The 26039-nt window shown below is 41.9% G+C and overlaps 2 protein-coding genes across 2 annotated transcripts; one reads left to right on the plus strand and one right to left on the minus strand.

The window, feature by feature from the left end:
* The first annotated feature begins 635 nt into the window (after positions 1-635).
* LOC102668760 (uncharacterized) lies at positions 636-1262 on the plus strand. The gene has a single exon (XM_006577468.1). The coding sequence runs from the start codon at positions 636-638 to the stop codon at positions 1260-1262; it is 627 nt and encodes a 208-aa protein (XP_006577531.1).
* Positions 1263-10075: 8813 nt separating this feature from the next.
* On the minus strand, positions 10076-10801 carry LOC102668622 (uncharacterized). Its single transcript, XM_014774175.1, has 2 exons — positions 10629-10801; positions 10076-10532 (listed from the first exon to the last, which is right to left on the minus strand). The coding sequence occupies exons 1-2, from the start codon at positions 10799-10801 to the stop codon at positions 10076-10078; spliced, it is 630 nt and encodes a 209-aa protein (XP_014629661.1).
* Between the last annotated feature and the right edge of the window lie 15238 nt (positions 10802-26039).

The following is a 26039-nucleotide window of genomic DNA, read 5'->3' on the forward strand; positions in this document are numbered from 1 at the left end:
ATGCAAGTGTCAATGTCTAACCAAAAGAGCACGGAGTCTGCAATTAAGAATCTTGAAGTTCAGGTGGGCCAGCTTGCAAAGCAGTTAGCTGAAAGACCATCCAGCAGCTTTACAACAAACACAGAGAAAAATCCTAAGGAAGAGTGCAAAGCTGTGATGACTAGAAGCAGAATGGCGATTCAAGCTGAGGAAAGTAAAGCTGATCAGAAGGCAGAGGGATTTAAACAACAGCTGGCTGAGAACTGGCACTGGAACCGGTTGATGATTTAGTTGAACTTGAAGAAATTGTTGAGGAAGCAGAAGGTGATGAAGAAGAAGAGACACCAATAAGAGACTATCTAGATAGAATAAAGAAGAAGGAAGAAGAAGAAAAAGAAATAAAAGAAGAAGAAGAAGAAAAAGAAAAAAAGTTGAAAAATGAAAAACAAAAAGAGAAGGTTGTTTAGATTGAGAAGAAAAAGGGCAAGAGTGAGGCCAACATAGAAAATAAGAAAGAGGCTACTTCTATTGAATGCAAGGAGGTACCTTATTCATTGGTACCCTCCCAGAAACATAAAGAGGGACATTTGGCCAGATTTCTTGATATCTTCAAGAAACTGGAAATTACTTTGCCTTTTGGAGAAGCACTTCAGAAAATGCCCCTTTATGCCAAAATTTTGAAGGATATGCTAACCAAGAAGAACCGGTACATTCATAGTGACAAAATTGTTGTGGAAGGTAATTGTAGTGCTGTCATTCAACGCATTCTTCCACCCAAACACAAAGATCCTGGAGTTTTCACGATACCGTGTTTTATCGGCGAGGTTGCTATAGGCAAAGCTCTCATAGACTTCGGAGCCAGTATCAATTTAATGCCTCTATCCATGTGTTGGCGACTTGGAGAGATAGAGATAATGTCCACACGCATGACCCTCCAGTTAGTTGACCGCTCCATCACAAGGCCATATGGAGTCATTGAAGATGTTTTGGTGAAGGTTAAGCACCTTATATTTCCAGCTGATATCGTTCTCATAGATATAGAAGAGGATGCTAACATTCCTCTCATTCTTGGCCATCCATTCATGTCTACTGCAAGCTGCGTGGTAGACATGGGAAAGAAGATGTTGCAGATGGGCATAGAAGATCAAAAGATCAGCTTTGATTTGTTCCATGAGGACAAAGATCCACCCAGCCAAAATGTCTGTCTGAAAGTGCATGAGATGGAGGAAAGGAGACCCGAGAAGAAGGTCCTTGAAGTAGGAACTTTGTTGGACCCTGGATAACAGGATGATGCATCAAGCTAGTGACGTTAAAAGAGCGCTTACTGGGAGGCAACCCAACTTTTCTTTCCCTTTTCTATTTTTCATTCTTATCTCTTGCATGTAGTTAGGATACCTTGCTTGTGATTGTGATTAATTTCAGCTTGTTTAGTAATGAACAAGGGGTTTTAAGCTTGTGCGAAGAGATAGACAAAACAAGACTTAAATTTTTTTTGCAATTGTCTATTGTTCGCAACCGGCAAGTGTACCGGATTGTACAAGTAGTATAAAACAGTAAGAACGGAGTATCAAACTCTTGGGGAACTTGTGTTATCTGGCAAGCTATTTCGATAAATAGGCATCTGGTATGAAAATATGACTGTGGTTATGAACATGTATTTAAACTATCTAGGCAAAAAGAAAGAAAATCACACAAGAGAAATATTGTGTAAAAACAAGTAGAGAATGCGTTGGTCTTCCTCATAGGTTCCTAATGCTAAAAAAGATGTTCTCTATTTAACAATGCTCATGCATTCCTATGTTGTCTCCTGGACTGCTAGACCCCGATTCCTCATGATAGCCCAGCCTTGTCCTGATCAAGCCTCATCCGCAGATTCCTCTTGTAAGACTAAACTCAACCAAGACCGCATTAAGACACACATACACAACTAAGTTCTTGTACCCCGATTCCTCGTGATAGCACAACAACTTAGTCCCGTACTATCAAGGACTTTAGAATCAGACCAGTTTCCACTGTTGAATGACCTTAACAAAGCATGCATGTACGTGATCAAGGTAAAAGCACACTGGAATGAAAAGCAGATAGCACAGAGAACACATAAAACATCATTACATAGATAGAAATATATTTACATCAGGTACCTACAGGAAAGATCCAACAGAGGATTTAGCTTTCCATAGTCTGGAAACCTCCTTTACAACAAAGAGAAGAACAAGATGAAAGACTGCAAAAAACACAAGTGGTGAGGATGTCTCCTTCACCTCTAGGATCTCATAATCACTCACAAACTCATCTCAAGCTCTCAGAACGGCTTCCACTTCTAACTCGCGTCTGTGCAGATCTTCACACAGCAAAATCTCTCAGAACTCTCTGGAACTTGAACCTTTCTCTCTCTAGAACCTTCGTACATGCAGAGCTTTTCAAGAAAAGTGCCAAACTCCCTTTGCAAATCTGATTTCAGTCTTAAATAGGTGGCCTTGTTCGTGCTCGTGCGCTTAGCGCAGATCTGGATCGCTTAGCGCGCATAAGTGGATTTTGGCTTAGTGGGCTTGTTACGCTTAACGGATGAGCTGAAGCGGTGCGCTTGATGACCTGGAGCGGTGCGCTTAGCGAACTTGACAACTCATCTTCTTTGGGATTCTTCCTTGCGCTTAGCCATTGAAGGTTGCGCTTAGCGAATTCTCGCTAAGCCAGCAGCTTGGCTTAGCGAAAGAGTGAAAAACAGCACTTTGCCAAAGTTGCCTATTTAACCTGAAATTGACAGAAATTGATTATTAAACGCACAAAACAAAAGTATAAATTATCTATTACCTATATTTAACAAAAAGTACTTATAGTATTACAAAACAACCATAAATTGGGAAAGTTTGATACAAGATACACAGGTTTTATACACAAAAGTTAGTCGTATTCATCGACTAACATCTATCCGCTAAGCACAAACCTTGTGCTAAGCGCTCAGTCTTCACGCGCTAAGCTCGAGCTTGCTTGCGCTAAGCGTAGAGACCCCTGTTTGGTTGGCTAAATAGTTCAGCTAAGCGCACATCACTGCGCTAAGCCCAACATCTTCACTGTAATTGAATCTTAATTAGTGGGCTTAGCGTGGATGATGCACTAAGCGCCACTTCTTCTCTGGAAAAATTTTATTGTAGCAGCGCTAAATGCGTTATCCTGAGCTAAGCCCCAGATCTATTCTGTAATTTGAGCTTTTAAGCTGGGCTTAGCGGGGCAGGATGCACTAAGCCCCAATCTCTTGCTATTTTTGAATTCCTGGAAATGCGCTTAGCGCGCCTGTTACGCTAAGCCTGAACTACTCTCTGTAAGTTGAAGCTTGATGGCACGCTAAGCCTTACATCTCAGGCTAAGCGCATATTGCAGAAAATTTTGTGTTGCAGAAAGCGCTAAGCGCAACCTGCTGCGCTAAGCCCCGGATGCTCACTGGAATTTGCAACTTCAAGTTGGGCTTAGTGCGAGGTTAGGCTAAGTGCTTGGATTTTAAACTCAAACGACACGTGGGCACGCTAAGCGCAGCTCTGCGCTAAGCGTACCATACGAATTTCAGTTTTTAAAAACCAAAGGTAGAGGCATTTGGGTATTACCCAAAAATCATTAGCCTCTGCCTTTGCTACCCTTGAGCATTTGTGCATTTCTACTGTGTGTTTGTACTGATTGTCTGCATCTTCCTTGTTTCATTCTGCATTCCAATCACAATCCAAGTGAGTACATTTCCATTTTTATTTTTCATTCTTCAAACCATAGGATAGATGATTTCTTGCTTTCTTAGTTAGTAATGTTGTTAAGTTAGGGTTTTTAGCTTTAGGGTTAGCCATTTTAGGATTTTAAGTATTTTAGAAGCCCATTAGGGGCAATGTGGCTGAAAGGGGTGAAAACCCCTGTGGTTCTGTTTGGAAATCGCGATGAACGGGCTAAGCGCACCTGCTGCGCTTAGCCTGTTCATCGCAACTGTTAAAATTTTGGATTTCCAGATGATCGCGCTAAGCGGACCATGTCGCGCTAAGCGCATTCATCCCTGCTGATGAACGAAAGTGATGAACCCACTAAGCGTGTCTATGCGCTAAGCGGGCCTAGTGTTCAGACATTCAGATTTTTGAAATTTTTGTTCAGCGCTAAGCCTGGCCTGTCAAGCTAAGCACCACTTTGCTTCTGTAGTCAGTCCTTTGAATAAGGCTAAGTGCAGCTACTGCGCTAAGCCCTTGTTGTGTGTCGAGGAGGTTGAGCTAAGCGTGCCCTGCTGTGCTAAGCTCAACTCTCTCACTGTTTTTGAGTTTTTGTAGTTAGGCTAAGCACGCCATGTGCGCTAAGCCTGAGTGTCATTCTGGTGAGGCTGAGCTAAGCGTGCCATGCTGTGCTAAGCCCAGACTCTCTTCTATTTTGAAAATTGTAGACTTAGGCTAAGCCCAGCTTGCTGCGCTAAGCCTAATCTGCAGAAAAATATTTTTGTGTCTTTAGGCTAAGCGCAAGTCTGCTGCGCTTAGCCCATGAATAAATTTCATAAGGCGCGCTAAGTGCCCAGTCACAATTTCAATTTTATTTTTGTTTTTGTTGAAAATATCTTGTGCTAATCTCTTGTGTTTTATCTTATATTTTGTAGATGGCATATAAGAAAAGAAAGGCTCATTCTACACCTTCCCAAGTCAGATATGATCGGTCTAGGTTCACCTCTCAAGAAGCTTGGGAGAGATATATTGTTATAATTGTGCCGAGGAAACTACTACCAGAGAGAAATGTAGTAGTATATTATACTGAGTTCAATGAGTTCAAGGAGGAACTCGAAAAAAGACACTGGATGAGGAGCTGACTAGTTTTGCTGACGGCAGCATTGATGTTGCCATTGTGAAGGAATTTTATGCAAACCTCTACGACCCGAAAGACAAGTCACCTAAGCAAGTGAGGGTCAGAGGTCATCTAATCAAATTTGATGAAGATACTTTAAACACCTTCCTGAAGACCCTTGTAATTCTGGAATAGGGGGAGAATCTTTGTTCTTATTTCAGGTTTGCACTCCTGAGGCCTGATCCTCAGGAGTTGGCTGTTAAGCTTTGTATCCTAGGGAGGGGATTCGAGCTAAACGTTGATGGTCAGCCTTTGAAGATATTAAGGAAGAACATGACCACTTTAGCTCAGACATGGAGTGTTCTTTCCTTTTCTAACTTAATTCCTACCTCCCACACATCTGATGTCACATTAGACAGAGCCAAGTTAATCTATGGAATCATTATGAAGATGGATATGAATGTGGGATACCTCATCTCCCACCAGATTTCTCTTACCACACAACATGATTCATCCAGACTTGGATTCCCTGCTTTGATCACAGCTCTGTGCAAGGCTAGAGGAGTCTAATCAGATTCTAGATCCCTGGAGAGCCTGAGCCCTACCATTAACTTGGCATACATTAAGAAGAACTATTGGAATCTAGATGATCCAACAGTGACATTTAGAGGGCCAAGGAAGGCTAGGGGTAAGAGATCAGAGGTCCCTACTACTTCAACAACACCAAAGACAACAACTCATTCTTCTTCCACAGCTCCAGCACCTCCCATTTCGACTCCAGCACAGACTCTAGCCATTCTTGCTCCATCTGCTCAGATACCACTTCTAGCTCCTTTATCTTTTGGACCCTTGGATTTTTTATTTACACCACAGATGCTTCATTCCATGCTCCAGAGCATACATAGGGGGCAAACCATTATCATGCAAAGCCTTCATGGCTTCATCCATCATGAGCATGGATGAGTTTGACACGCAGGTGGCCTAGCCAAGAGCCTAGCCTTCTCCTTCTGGAGGGAGTGGGGCTTCCGCAGCCTAGGAGCCTGAGCCAGAGGAGCCAACATCAGCAGTAGAGGGGGAGGATGAGTTCACTCCTCCTGAGCCCTTTTATTTTGATGCACATGTACACATGGCTCATGAGGAGGAGACTTCCACAAACCAGATTCCAGAGCCATCTCCAGTACCCATACCAGATGATTCCATGCCATCTGCACCAACATCAGAGCTAGAGCAACCTATCTCTCAAGATTCACCAGTTGTTCATGTGGCGTCCCTAAATAATGACTGGTTTAATAGTAATAATTTAAATAACAGAAATCATGGGAAATTTTTTTTTCTTTTCTCTCTCTTTTCACGGTAATTGAATTCAGAAGGAAAATTATCGCTATAGAGTCTTGAATAGCCAGTTCACAACTCTATTCGGAGTCATTTCTTTCTGATCACTCATAACCTCTAAACTATTTTGCTCTTTCAAAAAGAAAAATATACCAGCCATCATTTTAGGTCGTCACGTGAAAAATAATAAAATGCGGTCGATAAACTCTTTTCAATAAAGTTTGTTAACACTTCCTTTTTAAATAATAAGATTAAACATAATTACATTCATTATCTAAAACTGTCCAAAATATGAGAGTTTGCAAAATACATAGTGACATCCAGAGCAAAGGTATCAACTGGGGTGACTTCAGCCACATATATACAATCATCAAAATTTCTATACAATAGGTCTACCCATCCAAAAATCAAAAGAGTAAACCTAGCAGTCTGAACTAGATACACCTACCCACAAAAAGTATGTAAACCTAGTCTAAGGAGCCGTCTGCTATGATGAAGAGTCTTCACTATTCGCTGTCCCTCCAGGGCCGCTCTCCTCTGTAGAGTCTGCCTCAGATGCTGACATGATATCCTCTGGAGAATCCACATCAGGGAGTGGGTCCTCATCATCCTCTGAAAAGTCAAGAGCATCCACAGCAGGCTCAGGAGGTAACTCCTCTGGGTCCTCTTCAGGGTCTTCTTCAGAGGATGACACCTTTATCACTTGAACTGGCTCCACTAGTCGATATGGAGTAGGTGTAGGTAGTATCCACTCCACAGGCTGCTGAAGCGTGCGTGCGGGTTCCTCCGGATGTACTAATGAAGTAGCAGTGAGTCGAATCGTGCCACATAATCGACACCTCTCATTGCCTTCGAGGGTCTCCCAAACTCCCTCTAGGCACTCCATCACCACACGATCATGGATTAACTGCGCTGCCATCGCGATCTACAAGAAATAAAAGAAAGAGGGTAGACTCTTTCATAAGAAATCTAACTACATACAACAATACAATGCGCCCCATAACGGCTACGCGTAGTCAAAATATCCTTCTCAAGGGATTTCGACTCTGGTAATCGAATACCAAAGTATGTAATCGATTACCAGTGCCCAAACTCGAGTTACACAGCTTCTGCACATGGAAACCTACAAATTACACTGTGTAATCGATTACACCTAAATGGTAATCGATTACCAGTGTCCTATCTCTCTGTGTAATCGATTACACCCAACTGGTAATCGATTACCAGTGCCCTGTTACTCTGTGTAATCGATTACACACGATTGGTAATCGATTACCAGAGACCATTTTTACATCCTGTCTCCATTTTTAAGCCTTGTAATCGATTACACTCCCTTGGTAATCGATTACCAGAGGCCATATTAACATCCTGCCTCCATTTTTAAGCCTTGTAATCGATTACACACCCTTGGTAATCGATTACCAGAGGCCATATTCCAGATACCACTCAAGATTCATAGCTGGCCAGCCGCCACACTAGTCTCCTTGCTTTGTGGACTTTGTTCTTTTATTGATTGACTGTCAGGAGCTCGCCAGTTTAGGTACGTCACAGGTTCTCACTGACTGACTATGCCCGGGTTGGGTCGGGAATGGTCAAGCTTGGTTTTGGGCAATAGCACCCCACCTGACGTCCCCAAGGTCTCCTGACCCCCGCGACATATCAATAGGTACCACTCTGTGGTCAACAAACAAAAGTAGGAAGACTGACTCTTCCACGCTTTCTCACTTCAAGCTTGTTGGATTATGGGGTACCCGTCATATGTGGTACTAGGTGGCAATCGGGCGTTGGCACAAGTCAACTCACCCACTTTCACAAATCAAACATGAACCCACCATCCCCAGTTGCCCACCTTCAATTGAGCTCACGTACTCCCACGTAGCCCTTATCCTCGTTCCTCACAGCACCGGGTCCCCATCAACCCCTCCAAGCTTCCACAATATCCAAGAAATTCAATTTCCAAACATCATGAACTACCCTAAACCAAGAAAATAGGGCAGAGGCAGAAAACTCTGCCCAAAACACATTCACATATTACAGCTTTCCTTACTCAAATACTCCAGTAACATTCTCTTCATTCCGATTCGTTAACCATTGGATCGACTTGAAAATTTCACTGGAGGTTCCTAGTACATAAATCTACAATTTGACCGTTGGGATCTGCTAGAAAATTTCCAGAACCCAATATGTACTACCTTTCCAATAGCCAGCAATGCACAAGCATTTTCTGCACATGAACAAAAATTCTGCTGCACAAATTTGACAGCAATTTTCTGCATAATAGGGCAGATTTTGAAATCCATCTTGCCCACATCCAATTTTGCTCAAATTGGATCCTACAAGTCCTAAATCATGTATAAATCATATTTCAACCAAAAACAAGCTTCATACCAAGGCAATTCAAAATCTAGGTACCTAAAACCCATCAATTTAATGGATTTTCAAGGTTTGAGAAGTGAAAATGAGAATGGGGTAATTTTGGAGTAAACTCTCATCTCAAAAAAGTCTATAACATTAATTTAAACTTGCTCAAACTGGTTTTAAGGTGAAAACTCCACCGATTCAAGATTTGACCCCTCAACACCCAATTTACCCTAGAAATGACTCTTGCTTTCACATTTGTCACTCATTTTTCTCATTTGCTCTGCCCAAGTTTTCCTACAAGTCCTAATTGACATTTTAAACTAGGATCACCTCACTTTAGACTCCAATTTACACTAACCCCAAATTTAGCTTCTCTAACCCTCAGAATCTCACACTTTTCTACCTACAACATTGTCATTCTCACATTTAGCCCTAAATTAACTTTCCCCATCATCTTTACCAATTTTACATCAACAATCTCAACACACAAACATCACAAAGCATCATCATAAAACCCTAAAACAGAATGGGTAAATTTGACTCACATCAAGCATGTCAAGTTTAGCATGCTTTCAACAAATTTCTTCACAAATAACTACCATAAGGCATTAACCTAGTAAAACTACCTATCATATCTCCCCAAAACCCAATACCCATGAAATTCATGTGAGAAGAAGTCTACCCAAACCTGAAATTCGAAGTCTCACAACGTAGAGGTGCGCTTCACGACTCTGAAAATGGCTTTCTTTTGCAATTTGGAGTAGAAATGGTGAGCAAAGTTTGGAGCTTTAATGGAGGCTTCAATGGAGAGGAAGAAGAAGAGAAAAGCAACGTGGGAGTCCGAAGAAGAGCTTCTGAATTTTCTGCTGAAGGAAGAGAGAGAATGTGGCTTTTTAAGAAAAATGATTTTCTTTTTCCTATATTTTTTTCTTCTCATAAAGCACTTGCCATTTGTCCCATTTTGAGTGGAACAAAAAGGGGCCCACCTCTTCCCTTTGAGGTGACTTCATACTCAGCCACAAGGAGAGAAAAGTTTGACCTTTTGAATGCTAAAATCCTGCCTCGGTTTGCGTGTTGCTTCTCTGGTTCCAGTTCCTCGCGTTTCTCTGCACTCGTTGGGGACCGTTTTCGAAAGGAGGCAATATATATATCAAAATGCTCATAATGAAACCCTGAGCGTGGTTCAGAGGTTGGTTTTGTTAAATTTTTAGTTGCACGAAAAATGATAATTTTTAGTCGGAGTAGACACTACCATATCATATGGTAATTCCGTCGTACATAACCCCAACCTCTCCACACATGCATGAGATAATAACGAATGTGTGGCACCCGAGTCATAGAGTACATCTAGTAGTTTATCAGCAATCAAACACTTACCCTGTATCAAATCGTCGGAGGCAGCAACTTCTGATCCACTCATAGCAAATACCCGGGAGGGTATCTTTGGTCTTCCACCACTAGTGTTGTTGTTGCTAACATTACCGCTCCTTGTGGGATTAGTAGACCCACGATTGACTGTGTTGGAATTGGCAGTTACCGTCGGTCTCCCAGTCACCCTACACTCTCGAGCATAATGGCCTACCTTGCCACAAATATAACAATGATTCTCCTATGTCTGCTGGAGTTGTGGGCAATTCCTCCTAAGATGCGGTCCTCCGCACTGAAAGCACTGTACCCCAGTCCCCCTTGACTGGCTCATGTTGGATGTAGTCATAGGTTGTTTCCCCTTGTTGCTAGAATATGGCTTCATCCTCTTATTACTGTTTCCTCTAAAAGGATGGCTTCTCTGTGGTCCTCCAAAGCCTCTAGCTTGCCTCTCTTTCATCTTGTCCTCAAATATTCTGCACTTGGTCACCAGTTGATTAAAATCCGTGATCTGCATGTAGCTAACTGCCTGTTGAATCTCCAGTCGAAGCCCATTCTCAAACTGAGCACATAAGTCTTCTTCGTTCCGAGCGTCTTGGTATTGAGGCCAGTACTGTAGAAGTTCATTAAATTTGGCCGTGTATTCTCCAACGGACATGTTTCCATGCTTCAAATCCAGAAATTCCATCGCCTTTCGCTTCCTGAGATCTCGTGGGAAATAATTTTCCAGGAATTTGTCCTTGAAGGCATTCCAAGGAATCACGCCTCCAGGTGCAGCAAATGTAGGTCTCACGAACTTCCACCAGTTCTCAGCTTCTCCTTGGAGCATGAACGTCGCATAAGGGACCTTATGCTCCTCGAGACAACCCATCACCTCAAAAATCTTCTCAGTCTCCACTAACCATAGCCTAGCATCTTCCGGATCATAGTCCCTACTGAACTTCGACGGGTGGTTCTTACGGAAAGCCATGAGTCCCCGATACTCTGCCGGCTCCACATCACGTTCCTGCACTAGAGTTTCCAGCAAAGTTGTGATGCGGTCTAGGACATCACAATTCTGATCCCTACCACGTCCTGCCATACCTAACCTGTAGGGAAACTATTAGTATCCAAGAAATTCTACTGAGAGAGTGTACCATATAGGCTATGACAGTTACAACAATATCCCTATTTCTCTCTCTCTCTATATATATATATACACAACAATTCTACTAAATCAATTACACATTCTTGCTTAAGACAGAAAGTAGAATTACACACAATTTGTGACTTAACGTCACTCCCCGAAACCTACTTCCAAGTTTCAGTGATACACAACATTCACATTGTAAGACCATGGACAGGTTCACTAGAATCCAACTTTTGCTCTGATACCACCAATTGTGGCGTCCCTAAATAATGACTGGTTTAATAGTAATAATTTAAATAACAGAAACCATGGGAATTTTTTTTTCTTTTCTTTTCTCTCTCTTTTCACGGTAATTGAATTAGAAGGAAAATTATCGCTATAGAGTCCTGAATAGCCAGTTCACAACTCTATTCGGAGTCATTTCTTTCTGATCACTCATAACCTCTAAACTATTTTGCTCTTTCAAAAAGAAAAATATACCAGCCATCATTTTAGGTCGTCACGTGAAAAATAATAAAATGCGGTCGACAAACTCTTTTCAATAAAGTTTGTTAACACTTCATTTTTAAATAATAAGATTAAACATAATTACATTCATCATCTAAAACTGTCCAAAATATAGGAGTTTGCAAAATACATAGTGACATCCAGAGCAAAGGTATCAACTGGGGTGGCTTCAGCCACATATATACAATCATCAAAATTTCTATACAATAGGTCTACCTGTGACATCTTGGAAATTTCTACCCAGAATTTTTTAAATGATACATTTTGAATAATTATATATATAAGTATTATTCAGTGTATATATATATATATATATATATATATATATATATATATATATATATATATATATACTCCTGGTAGAAGTATGTACATTGGATGACCCATTTCTGCAAGGAAAAGTGTTAGATGCAATGGGAGATAAGGATGTGGAGTTTAAGAAGGACACAATCGGGTTAATTAGATTCAAGGGGAGGATATGTGTACCACCTTTAGATGATTTGAAAGTTAAGATCTTGGAAGAAGCACATAAAAGCCGTCTTAGTTTCCATCCAGGAATGACTAAGATGTATCAAGATTTGAAGAGAAGTTTTTGGTGGCATGGCATGAAGAAAGATATAGCTGAATATGTAGCAAGATGTTTGACATGTCAAAAGGCTAAGGCTGAACACCAGCGACCATCAGGAGAATTAAAGCCACTAGAAATTCCGGAATGGAAATGGGAGAGCATATCTATGGATTTTGTATCTAGTTTACCCAAGACTAGTCGTGGACACGATGCTGTGTGGGTCATAGTAGATCGGCTCACCAAATCTGCTCATTTTATTCCGGTGAATATGAAGTATAAAATGGAGAAGCTAGTAGAGTTGTATATTAAAGAAGTAATAAGGTTGCATGGAATTCCTTCCAGTATTGTATCAGACAGAGACCCGAGGTTTACCTCGCGATTTTGGACAAGTCTGCATGAAGCATTGGGGACAAAGCTGAAGCTCAGTTTAGCTTATCATCCTCAAATAGATGGTCAGACTGAACGAACCATTCAGACTTTAGAAGATCTACACCGGGCGTGTATTATAGAGCAACAAGGCAGTTGGATGGAATGTTTGTCATTGATTGAATTTACTTACAACAACAGCTACCAAGCCAGCATTGGTATGGCTCCTTTTGAAGCTCTATACGGACGAAAGTGCAAAACTCCTATTTGTTGGTACGATGATGGGGAAGCAGTACTCCTTGGGCCTGAAATGCTACAACAGATTACCGAACAAGTGAAATTGATTCGAGAGAAAATAAAAGCATCTTAGGATAGGCAGAAGAGCTATTATGACAGAAGGAGGAAGCCATTAGATTTTCAGGAAGGAAAACATGTGTTTTTGAAGGTTTCTCCTGTAACTGGAGAGGGAGAGCTCTCAAATCTAGGAAGTTGATGCCCAAGTACCTAGGTCCGTATCAAATTTTGAAGAAGGTTGGGCCTGTAGCTTATCAAATCGCTTTACCCCCGAGTTTATCGAATTTGCATCCTGTATTTCATGTCTCTCAATTGAGACGATACAACCCGGATCCATCACATGTACTTGCACTGGTTGAAGTACAAGTGAAGGATAACCTCACCTATAAAGCACAACCTCAAAAGATTACTAATCGATGAATGAAGTCGCTGAGAGGAAAGGAGGTCGCGTTGGTGAAAGTGCAGTGGGGGCCCGACGAGGGTGATTCAACCTGGGAGTTAGAGGATAGGGTGAGAGAATTGTACCCAAGTTTGTTCCTAGAGTAGTTAATTTCGGAGACGAAATTCCTTAAAGGGTGGGAGTATTGTGACATCCTGGAAATTTCTACCCGAAATTTTGTAAACGACACATTTTGAATAATTATATATATAAGTATTATTCAGTGTATATATATATATATATATATATATATATATATATATATATATATATACTCCTGGTAAAAGTATGTACATGGGGGGAAAGATACGCTGGTTAGGCTAATTAACGAAGAGAAATCCATAATTGGACAATTATAGAATAATTCTCAATTAATTAGTCTAAAAATTATCGTTGTGCGTGAAACTAAAAATTTGACAAAACCAACCTCTGAACCACGCTCAGGGTTTCATTCTAAGCATTTTGATATACATATTGCCTACTTTCGAAAACAGGTCCCGACATGTGCAGAGAAACGCGAGGGACTGGAACCAGAGAAATGACACGTAAACCGGGGTAGGATTTTAACATTCAAAAAGTCAAATTTTTCTCTCCTTGTGGCTGAGTATGAGTCACATCAAGAGAAAAAGTGGGCCCCTTTTTGCTCCACTCAAAAGGAGACATGTGGCATAGCTTTTAGGAAAAGGAAAGAGGAAGTCTTTTTAAAATAAAAAGCCACGTTCTCTCTCTCTTGACTCAGCAGAGAAAATTCAGAAGCTCTTCTCATCTCCCACGTTGCTTTTCTTCTCCCTTTCTCCTCCACCATTGTTGCCCATCAAAGCCCCAAACTTTGCTCACCATTTCTACTCCAAATTGCAAAAGGAAGCCATTTTCGGAGTCGTGAAGCATACCTCTACGTTGTGGGACTTCAAATTTCAGGTTTGGGTTGACTTCTTCTCACATGAATTTCGTGGGTATTGGGTTTTTGGGAGATATGATGGGTAGTTCTACTAGGTTTATGCCTTATGGTAGTTATTTGTGAAGGAATTTGTTGAAAGCATGCTAAACTTGACATGTTTGATGTGAGCCAAATTAACCCATTCTGTTTTAGGGTTTTATAATGATGTTTTGTGATGCTTGTGTGCTGAAATTTTTGGTAGAAAACTGGTAGAGATGATGGGGAGAGTTAACCTAGGGTTAAATGTGGGAATGGTAGTGATGTGAGTGGAAAAGTGTAAGGTTTTGAGGGTTTGAAAAGCTAAATTTGGGGTTAGTGGTAATTGGAGGCTAAAGTGAGTTAATCCTAGTTTAAAATGTCATTTAGGACTTGTGGGAAAGCTTGGGCAGAGCAAATGAGAAAAAAATGAGTGACAAAGGTGAAAGCAAGAGCCATTTCTAGGGTAAATTGGGTGTATGAAGGGTGCCCCATAATCCAACAAGCTTGATGTGAGAAAGCGTGGAAGAGTCAGTCTTCCTACTTTTGTTTGTTGACCACAGAGTGGTACCTAGAGATATGTCGCGGGGGTCAAGAGACCTTGGGGACGTCAGGTGGGGTGCTATCGCCCAATACCAAGCTTGACCAATCCCGACCCAACCCGGGCATAGTCAGTCAGTGAGAACCTGTGACGTACCTAAACAGGCGAGCTCCTGGTAGTCAACCAATAAAAGAACAAAGACCACAAAGCAAGGAGGCCATTGGGGCGGCTGGCCAGCTATGAATCTTGAGTGATATCTGAAATTTGGCCTCTGGTAATCGATTACAAGGCTTAAAAATGGAGACAACAAGTTAGGATGGCCTTTGGGAATCGATTACCAAGGGTGTGTAATCGATTACAAGGCTTAAAAATGGAGACAAGAAGTTAAGATGGCCTCTAGTAATCGATTACCAAGGGGTGTAATCGATTACAAGACTTAGAAATGGAGACAGGATGTTGAGGTGGCCTCTGGTAATCGATTACCAATGTTGTGTAATCGATTACACAGAGTAACAGGGCACTGGTAATTGATTACCAGTCATGTGTAATCGATTATGTTAGTGTTTAGCTCTACTGAGCTTTAAAAGATTGGCTAAGATTTTGTTAAAACATAAGCACTTAGACAATGAAGGAAAGCTGGAGTTGCTGCACATGATGTCCAACGTTATGTCAAGGAATAAGATCGGGCTGCACAATGTACAAGGCAAGATAAAATGGCAAATGAAGAATTGAAGTTGCAGGATCCACGATGTCGGATACAATGTCCTGACATCCTGCCCGAGAATACTGGAGTTGCTGTACAATGCAAGATAAAAGTCAAGTGCAGAAGTGAAGCTGCAGGATCCACGATGTCGGACACGATGTCCTGACATCCGGCCCGAAAATACTGGACATATAAATCTGTTATATCTTTAACAGATTATTGTGCAGTTAGCAAGAGATTAGAAGATCTATCTTTAGGAACGAATTAAAAGATCATTAAAGTTCGAATTTCAAAGTAGAAGAGTTCGTTCAGGGATTAAAGATTAAAGATTAAAGATTCAAACTAAAAGATCAAAAGTTATCTTTTAGTTCTTTAACTGCAGATTTTTTCAGAAGAAGATAGATCTCCTCCAGCACAAGCCGTTGCAGCCCAGAAACGCAAATTGCTATATAACCATGGAGGCTGCACGAGTTCTGTACCAAGTCCGGGATTGAAGAGTTATTTTGTGAGTTTTGGGACTTGAGTGATTTGTGAGCCACCTTGATGGTACCCTAGCATCAAGTGTTGGACCTATGTGTGTAGAGTTGATCTCTTGTGTCTAGAGTTGATCTCTAGTGTGTAGAGTTGATCTCTTTTGTTCAGAGTTGATCTCTGGTGTGTCTTTGACTTAATTGTAAACACGGGAGTGTGAGTGAGAGGGAGTGAGCAGAGGTTCTCATATCTAAGAGTGGCTCTTAGGTAGAGATCGCACGGGTAGTGGTTAGGTGAGAAGGTTGTAAACAGGGGCTGTTAGACCTTGAACTAACACTATTGAGAGTGGATTTCCTCCCTGGCTTGGTAGCCCCCAGATGTAGGTGAGGTTGCACCGAACTGGGTTAACAATTCTCTTGTGTTATTTACTTGTTTAATCTGTTCATACGGACACACATAAACTGCATGTTCTGAAGCGTGATGTCGTGACATCCTGTACGACATCTGTCCCCTGGTATCAGAATTTCAATTGGTATCAGAGCCAACACTCGAAATCACAGAGTGAGATCTGGGGAGATAAATTCTGATGAACATGGAGAAAGAAGGAGGACCAGTGAACAGACCACCAATCCTAGATGGAACCAACTATGAATACTGGAAAGCAAGGATGGTGGCCTTCCTCAAATCACTGGATAGCAGAACCTGGAAAGCTGTCATCAAAGGCTGGGAACATCCCAAGATGCTGGACACAGAAGGAAAGCCCACTGAAGAATTGAAGCCAGAAGAAGACTGGACTAAAGAAGAAGACGAATTGGCACTTGGAAACTCCAAAGCTTTGAATGCTCTATTCAATGGAGTTGACAAGAATATCTTCAGACTAATCAACACTTGCACAGTGGCCAAAGATGCATGGGAGATCCTGAAAACCACTCATGAAGGAACCTCCAAAGTTAAGATGTCCAGATTGCAACTCTTGGCTACAAAATTCGAAAATCTGAAGATGAAGGAGGAAGAGTGTATTCATGACTTCCACATGAACATTCTTGAAATTGCCAATGCTTGCACTGCCTTGGGAGAGAGGATAACAGATGAAAAGCTGGTGAGAAAGATCCTCAGATCCTTGCCTAAGAGATTTGACATGAAAATCACTGCAATAGAGGAGGCCCAAGACATTTGCAACATGAGAGTGGATGAACTCATTGGTTCCCTTCAAACCTTTGAGCTAGGACTCTCAGATAGGGCTGAAAAGAAGAGCAAGAATCTGGCGTTCGTGTCAAATGATGAAGGAGAAGAAGGTGAGTATGACCTGGATACTGATGAAGGTCTGACTAATGCAGTTGTGCTCCTTGGAAAACAGTTCAACAAAGTGATGAACAGAATGGACAGGAGGCAGAAGCCACATGTCCAGAACATCCCTTTCGACATCAGGAAAGGCAGCAAATACCAGAAAAGGTCAGATGTAAAGCCCAGTCACAGCAAAGGAATTCAATGTCATGGGTGTGAAGGCTATGGACACATCATAGCTGAATGTCCCACTCATCTCAAGAAGCAGAGGAAAGGACTTTCTGTATGTCGTTCTGATACAGAGAATGAACAAGAAAGTGACTCTGACAGAGATGTGAATGCACTCACTGGGAGATTTGAATCTGCTGAAGATTCAAGTGATACAAACAGTGAAATCACTTTTGATGAGCTTGCTACATCCTATAGAGAACTATGCTTCAAAAGTGAGAAGATTCTTCAGCAAGAAGCACAACTGAAGAAGGTCATTGCAGATCTGGAGGCTGAAAAGGAGGCACATAAAGAGGAGATCTCTGAGCTCAAAGGAGAAGTCGGTTTTCTGAACTCTAAGCTGGAAAACATGACAAATTCAATAAAGATGCTGAATAAAGGCTCAGATACGCTTAATGAGGTGCTGCTGCTTGGAAAGAATGCTGGAAACCAGAGAGGACTTGGATTTAATCCTAAGTCTGCTGGCAGAACGACCATGACAGAATTTGTTCCTGCCAAAAACAGGACTGGAGCCACGATGTCACAACATCGGTCTCGACATCATGGAACGCAGCAGAAAAAGAGCAAAAGAAAGAAGTGGAGGTGTCACTACTGTGGCAAGTATGGTCACATAAAGCCCTTTTGCTATCATCTACATGGCCATCCACATCATGGAACTCAAAGTAGCAACAGCAGAAAGAAGATGATGTGGGTTCCAAAACACAAGATTGTCAGTCTTGTTGTTCATACTTCACTTAGAGCATCAGCTAAGGAAGATTGGTACCTAGATAGCGGCTGTTCCAGACACATGACAGGAGTTAAAGAATTCCTGGTGAACATTGAGCCCTGCTCCACTAGCTATGTGACATTTGGAGATGGCTCTAAAGGAAAGATCATTGGAATGGGAAGGCTAGTTCATGATGGACTTCCTAGTCTGGACAAAGTACTGCTGGTGAAGGGACTGACTGCAAACTTGATCAGCATCAGTCAGCTGTGTGATGAAGGTTTCAATGTAAACTTCACAAAGTCAGAATGCTTGGTGACAAATGAGAAGAGTGAAGTTCTAATGAAGGGCAGCAGATCAAAGGACAATTGTTACCTATGGACACCTCAAGAAACCAGCTACTCCTCCACATGTCTATCCTCCAAAGAAGATGAAGTCAGAATATGGCATCAAAGATTTGGACATCTGCACTTAAGAGGCATGAAGAAAATCATTGACAAAGGTGCTGTTAGAGGCATTCCCAATCTGAAAATAGAAGAAGGCAGAATCTGTGGTGAATGTCAGATTGGAAAGCAAGTCAAGATGTCCCACCAGAAGCTTCAACATCAGACCACTTCCAGGGTGCTGGAACTACTTCACATGGATTTGATGGGTCCTATGCAGGTTGAAAGCCTTGGAGGAAAGAGGTATGCCTATGTGGGTGTGGATGATTTCTCCAGATTTACCTGGGTCAACTTTATCAGAGAGAAATCAGACACCTCTGCAACTGTCAAGCACTTCCACATCTTTGGAAGTCCATGTTACATTTTGGCAGATAGAGAGCAAAGGAGAAAGATGGATCCCAAGAGTGATGCAGAAATATTCCTGGGATACTCTACAAACAGCAGAGCATATAGAGTATTCAATTCCAGAACCAGAACAGTGATGGAATCCATCAATGTGGTTGTTGATGATCTGTCTCTAGCAAGAAAGAAGGATGTCGAAGAAGATGTCAGAACATCGGGAGACAATGTAGCAGATGCAGCTAAAAGTGGAGAAAATGCAGAAAACTCTGATTCTGCTACAGATGAATCAAACATCAACCAACCTGACAAGAGACCCTCCATTAGAATCCAGAAAATGCATCCCAAGGAGCTGATTATAGGAGATCCAAACAGAGGGGTCACTACAAGATCAAGGGAGGTTGAGATCGTCTCAAACTCATGTTTTGTCTCCAAAATTGAGCCCAAGAATGTGAAAGAGGCACTGACAGATGAGTTCTGGATCAATGCTATGCAAGAAGAATTGGAGCAATTCAAAAGGAATGAAGTATGGGAGCTAGTTCCTAGGCCCGAGGGAACTAATGTGATTGGCACCAAGTGGATCTTCAAGAACAAGACCAATGAAGAAGGTGTCATAACCAGAAACAAGGCCAGACTGGTTGCTCAAGGCTACACTCAGATTGAAGGTGTAGACTTTGATGAGACTTTTGCCACAGTTGCTAGACTTGAGTCCATCAGATTATTACTTGGTGTAGCTTGCATCCTCAAATTCAAGCTGTACCAGATGGATGTGAAGAGCGCATTTCTGAATGGATACCTGAATGAAGAAGTCTATGTGGAGCAGCCAAGGGGATTTGTAGACCCAACTCATCCAGATCATGTATACAGGCTCAAGAAGGCTCTCTATGGATTGAAGCAAGCTCCAAGAGCTTGGTATGAAAGGCTAACAGAATTCCTTACTCAGCAAGGGTATAGGAAGGGAGGAATTGACAAGACTCTCTTTGTCAAACAAGATGCTGAAAACTTGATGATTGCACAGATATATGTTGATGACATTGTGCTTGGAGGGATTTCGAATGAGATGTTTCGACATTTTGTTCAACAGATGCAATCTGAATTTGAGATGAGTCTTGTTGGAGAGCTGACTTATTTTCTGGGACTTCAAGTGAAGCAAATGGAAGACTCCATATTCCTCTCACAGAGCAAGTATACAAAGAACATTGTCAAGAAGTTTGGGATGGAGAATGCCGGTCATAAAAGGACACCTGCACCTACTCACTTGAAGCTGTCAAAGGATGAAGCAGGCACCAGTGTTGATCAAAGTCTGTACAGAAGCATGATTGGGAGCTTATTATATTTAACAGCTAGCAGACCCGACATCACCTATGCAGTAGGTGTTTGTGCAAGATATCAAGCCAATCCTAAGATAAGTCACTTGACTCAAGTAAAGAGAATTCTGAAATATGTAAATGGCACCAGTGACTATGGGATTATGTACTGTCATTGTTCAAATTCAATGCTGGTTGGGTATTGTGATGCTGATTGGGCTGGAAGTGCAGATGACAGAAAAAGCACTTCTGGTGGATGTTTCTATTTGGGAAACAACCTTATTTCATGGTTCAGCAAGAAGCAGAACTGTGTGTCCCTATCTACTGCAGAAGCCGAGTATATTACAGCAGGAAGCAGCTGTTCACAACTAGTTTGGATGAAGCAGATGCTGAAGGAGTACAATGTCGAACAAGATGTCATGACATTGTACTGTGACAACATGAGTGCTATTAATATTTCTAAAAATCCTGTTCAACACAGCAGAACCAAGCACATTGACATTAGACATCACTATATCAGAGATCTTGTTGATGATAAAGTGATCACACTGAAGCATGTTGACACTGAGGAACAAATAGCAGATATTTTCACAAAGGCTTTGGATGCAAATCAGTTTGAAAAACTGAGGGGCAAGCTGGGCATTTGTTTGCTAGAGGAATTATAGCAGCTACTGCAATCTGAACGTGCCCAAACGAATCACTTAACATTAATAGCACGTTCACTACAAAGCAAATTCGACCGTTGCTTCACACGCCCCTCTACATTCTTCATTCAAATTTATATCTGCTTGGCATTCGTGTTTTTACCAGCATTTCCCAATAGTTTTCTGAGATTTACGAAATCATTCCAAACGCTCTGTTTTTCCATGGCTTCCTCACCAAAAGAAACTTCAGCTTCTGGTTCACCCGCTGTACCATCATCTCCGCACCAGGAACAACCAGAATTCAACATCCAACCCATACAAATAATTCCTGGTCAAGCTTCTGTCCCTGAGAAACTGGTTCCCAGAAGACAACAGGGAGTGAAGATTTATGAAAACCCTAGCCTTGCAACAAGTCCTAGGGAAGTAGATACGGAGATGGACAAGAAAATCCGCAGTATCGTGAGTAGCATTTTGAAAGACGCCTCTGTTCCTGATGCTGGTGAAGATGTTCCAACATCTTCCACCCCGAATGTGTCTGTGCCGGATGTTGAGAAAGATGTTCCAACATCTTCCGGGCCAAATGCTGAAGCCCTCCCTTCACCCAGTGAAGAGGAATCAACAGAAGAAGAGGATCAAGCCTCAGAGGAGACTCCTGCACCACGGGCACCAGAAACTGCTCCAGGTGACCTCATTGACCTGGAAGAAGTCGAATCTGATGAAGAACCCATTGCCAACAGGTTGGCACCTGGCATTGCAGAAAGGTTACAAGGCAGAAAGGGAAAAACCCCCATTAAGAGGTCTGGACGAATCAAGACTATGGCCCAGAAGAAGAGCACTCCAGTCACTCCTACCACATCCAGAAGAAGCAAGGTTGCTATCCCCTCCAAGAAAAGGAAAGAAATTTCCTCATCTGATTCTGATGATGATGTCGAACTAGATGTCTCGACATCTAAGAGGGCCAAGAAATCTGGAAGAAAGGTGCCTGAAAATGTTCCTGATGCACCATTGGACAACATCTCTTTCCACTCCATTGGCAATGTTGAAAAGTGGAAATATGTGTATCAACGCAGACTTGCGGTTGAAAGAGAACTGGGAAGAAATTCCTTGGATTGCAAGGAGACCATGGACCTCATTAAGGCTGCTGGACTGCTGAAGACTGTCAGCAAGTTGGGAGATTGCTATGAAGGCCTAGTCAGGGAATTCATTGTCAACATTCCCTCTGACATATCAAACAGAAAAAGTGATGATTATCAAAGAGTGTTTGTCAGAGGAAAGTGTGTTAGATTCTCCCCTGCTGTGATCAACAAATATCTGGGCAGACCTACTGATGGAGTGATAGATATTGATGTTTCTGAGCATCAAATTGCCAAGGAAATCACTGCCAAACGAGTCCAGCATTGGCCAAAGAAAGGGAAGCTTTCAGCAGGGAAGCTAAGTGTGAAGTATGCAATTCTACACAGGATTGGTGCTGCAAACTGGGTACCCACCAATCATACTTCCACCATTGCCACAGGTTTGGGTAAATTTCTGTATGCTGTTGGAACCAAATCCAAATTTAATTTTGGAAACTATATCTTTGATCAAACTGTTAAGCATTCAGAATCATTTGCTATCAAATTACCCATTGCCTTCCCTACTGTATTGTGTGGCATTATGTTGAGTCAGCATCCCAATATGTTAAACTACACTGACTCTGTGATAAAGAGAGAATCTCCTCTATCCCTGCATTACAAATTGTTTGAGGGGACACATGTCCCAGACATTGTCTCGACATCAGGGAAAGCTGCTGCTTCAGGTGCTGTGTCCAAGGATGCTCTGATTGCTGAACTCAAGGACACATGCAAGGTGCTGGAAGCAACCATCAAAGCCTCCACAGAGAAGAAAATGGAGCTGGAACTACTGATCAAAAGGCTCTCAGAGAGTGGCATTGATGATGAAGAAGCAGCTGAGGAAGAAGGAGAAGCAGCTGAAGAAGAAGAAGAAGCTGCTGAGGAAGAGGAAGATGCAGCAGAAGAGACAGAATCAGATGATGATTCTGAAGCCACCCCATGATCATCAGACCCTTATGTTTGCTTTTCACTTTTATTAGCTAAAGGGGCATGTCCCTTTGAACAATTGATTGTTATTGGTCTGTAATATTCGCACATTAATTTCATGCATCCTACTTTTGCCAAATTTATGTCTAAAAAGGGGGAGTAATAGTATTATGCTTGCTATTATGCATGATTATGTTGAATGTATGATGTATGGCAGTAGGATAGTAGGATACGATGTATGCATGATTCATGACCTTGAGGGGGAGTTGTATGTACACGATCTTGAGGGGGAGACTGCTGCTGATGATAACTGTTGTAAGCTACTAGAAGATGCTGCAGTAAGAGCATGAAGACAGGGGGAGCAGATAGCGGATGTCACATGAGATGTCTCGACATCCTGGAAAAGACTAGTAGCTGATAGAAGATGCTGCAGTAAGCATGGAGACAGGGGGAGCAGAAGCAGAAAGCTGATGTCACGAGAGATGTCTTGACATCCTGGAGAAGACTTGTAGATTTGCAACTTGAAGAATTTCCGCTGTGCTTGATTACTCTGATAATGGAAGTTGCTGATCCCACTTGCATAACTGCTCGTACCTGCTCAGGAAGTGTCTAAGTATGTTTTAGACAAAATTTGCCAAAGGGGGAGATTGTTAGTGTTTAGCTCTACTGAGCTTTAAAAGATTGGCTAAGATTTTGTTAAAACATAAGCACTTAGACAATGAAGGAAAGCTGGAGTTGCTGCACATGATGTCCAACGTTATGTCAAGGAATGAGATCGGGCTGCACAATGCACAAGGCAAGATAAAATGTCAAATGAAGAATTGAAGTTGCAGGATCCACGATGTCGGATACAATGTCCTGACATCCTGCCCGAGAATACTGGAGTTGCTGTACAATGCAAGATAAAAGTCAAGTGCAGAAGTGAAGTTGCAGGATCCACGATGTCGGATACAATGTCCTGACATCCTGCCCGAGAATACTGGAGTTGCTGTACAATGCAAGATAAAAGTCAAGTGCAGAAGTGAAACTGCAGGATCCACGATGTCGGATACGATGTCCTGACATCTTGCCCGAAAATACTGGACGCATAAATCTGTTATATCTTTAACAGATTATTGTGCAGTTAGCAAGAGATTAGAAGATCTATCTTTAGGAACGAATTAAAAGATCATTAAAGTTCGAATTTCAAAGTAGAAGAGTTCGTTCAGGGATTAAAGATTAAAGATTAAAGATTCAAACTAAAAGATCAAAAGTTATCTTTTAGTTCTTTAACTGCAGATTTTTTCAGAAGAAGATAGATCTCCTCCAGCACAAGCCGTTGCAGCCCAGAAACGCAAATTGCTATATAATCATGGAGGCTGCACGAGTTCTGTACCAAGTCCGGGATTGAAGAGTTAGTTTGTGAGTTTTTGGGACTTGAGTCTTTTGTGAGCCACCTTGATGGTACCCTAACATCAAGTGTTGGACCTATGTGTGTAGAGTTGATCTCTTGTGTCTAGAGTTGATCTCTAGTGTGTAGAGTTGATCTCTTTTGTTCAGAGTTGATCTCTGGTGTGTCTTTGACTTAATTGTAAACACGGGAGTGTGAGTGAGAGGGAGTGAGCAGAGGTTCTCATATCTAAGAGTGGCTCTTAGGTAGAGATCGCACGGGTAGTGGTTAGGTGAGAAGGTTGTAAACAGGGGCTGTTAGACCTTGAACTAACACTATTGAGAGTGGATTTCCTCCCTGGCTTGGTAGCCCCCAGATGTAGGTGAGGTTGCACCGAACTGGGTTAACAATTCTCTTGTGTTATTTACTTGTTTAATCTGTTCATACAGACACATATAAACTGCATGTTCTGAAGCGTGATGTCGTGACATCCTGTACGACATCTGTCCCCTGGTATCAGAATTTCAGATTACACAGTGTAAATTGCAAGTTTCCATGTGTTGTAGTTGTGTAACTCGAGTTTGGGCACTGGTAATCGATAACATACTTTGGTAATCGATTACCAGAGAAAAAAAACCCTTGAGACATACCTTTTCACTACATGTAGCGGTTATGGGACGCATTGTATTGTTACCCGTAGTTAGATTTCTCGTGAAAGAGTCTACCCTATTTCTTTTATTTCTTGTAGATCGTGATGGCAGCGCAATTAATCCATGATCGCGTGGAGATGGAGTGCCTAGAGGGAGTTTGGGAGACCCTCGAAGGCAATGAGAGGTGCCGATTCCGTGGCACGATTCGACTCACTGCCACTTCATTGGTACATCCAGAGGAACCCGCCCGACCCTAAGAGACCATTTGAAGTGTATTGCATTGCGATGCGAGCGGGCAAGGCTTGGGGTGTGTGTTAATGCAGGAGGGAAGAGTAGTGGCTTATGCTTCACGTCAATTGCGTCCTCATGAAGTTAACTATCCGACCTATGACTTGGAACTAGCAGCGGTGGTCTTTGCTTTAAAGATTTGGAGGCACTATTTATATGGTACTCGTTTTGAAGTTTTCAGCGACCACAAGAGCCTCAAATACTTGTTCGATCAGAAGGAACTCAATATGAGGCAACGAAGAGGGATGCAGTTCCTCAAGGATTATGATTTTGGTCTTTCCTACCATCCAGGAAAGGCTAATGTAGTAGCCGACGCGCTAAGCTGGAAGTCCTTACATGTTGCGACTATGATGAGTTTGGAGAAGAGATTAATAGAGGAATTTCGAGATCTGAATCTAGCAATCGAGATGCGACCCAAGAGCTTATTTGTGGGAGCGTAGCAGATCACCAATGAATTCGTAGATCACATACGCGAGGCTCAAGAGGATGACCCGTTTTTGCAAGGCAAAGTGTTAGATGCAATGGGAGATAAGGATGTGGAGTTTAAGAAGGACACAACTGGGTTAATTAGATTCAAGGGGAGGATATGTGTACCACCTTTAGATGATTTGAAAGTTAAGATCTTGGAAGAAGCACATAAAAGCCGTCTTAGTTTCCATCCAGGAATAACTAAGATGTACCAAGATTTGAAGAGAAGTTTTTCGTGGCATGGCATGAAGAAAGACGTAGCTGAATATGTAGCAAGATGTTTGACATGTCAAAAGGCTAAGGCTGAAAACCAGCGACCATCAGGAGAATTAAAGCCACTAGAAATTCCGGAATGGAAATGGGAGAGCATATCTATGGATTTTGTATCTAGTTTACCCAAGACTAGTCGTGGACACGATGTTGTGTGGGTCATAGTAAATCGACTCACCAAATCTGCTCATTTTATTCCGGTGAATATGAAGTATAAAATGGAGAAGCTAGTAGAGTTGTATATTAAA

Source organism: Glycine max, chromosome 3, assembly GCF_000004515.6.
Source record: "Glycine max cultivar Williams 82 chromosome 3, Glycine_max_v4.0, whole genome shotgun sequence".
Lineage (NCBI taxonomy): Eukaryota > Viridiplantae > Streptophyta > Magnoliopsida > Fabales > Fabaceae > Glycine > Glycine max.

Excerpts from the sequence above, each read along its gene's own strand:
- LOC102668622 (XM_014774175.1), bottom strand. The coding sequence starts at position 10,801 with ATGGCTTTCCGTAAGAACCACCCGTCGAAGTTCAGTAGGGACTATGAT. Across the intron at positions 10,533-10,628 it reads GAAGCTGAGAACTGGTGGAA|GAAGCGAAAGGCGATGGAAT; the intron begins GTTCGTGAGACC and ends ACGAGATCTCAG.
- LOC102668760 (XM_006577468.1), top strand. The coding sequence starts at position 636 with ATGCCCCTTTATGCCAAAATTTTGAAGGATATGCTAACCAAGAAGAAC.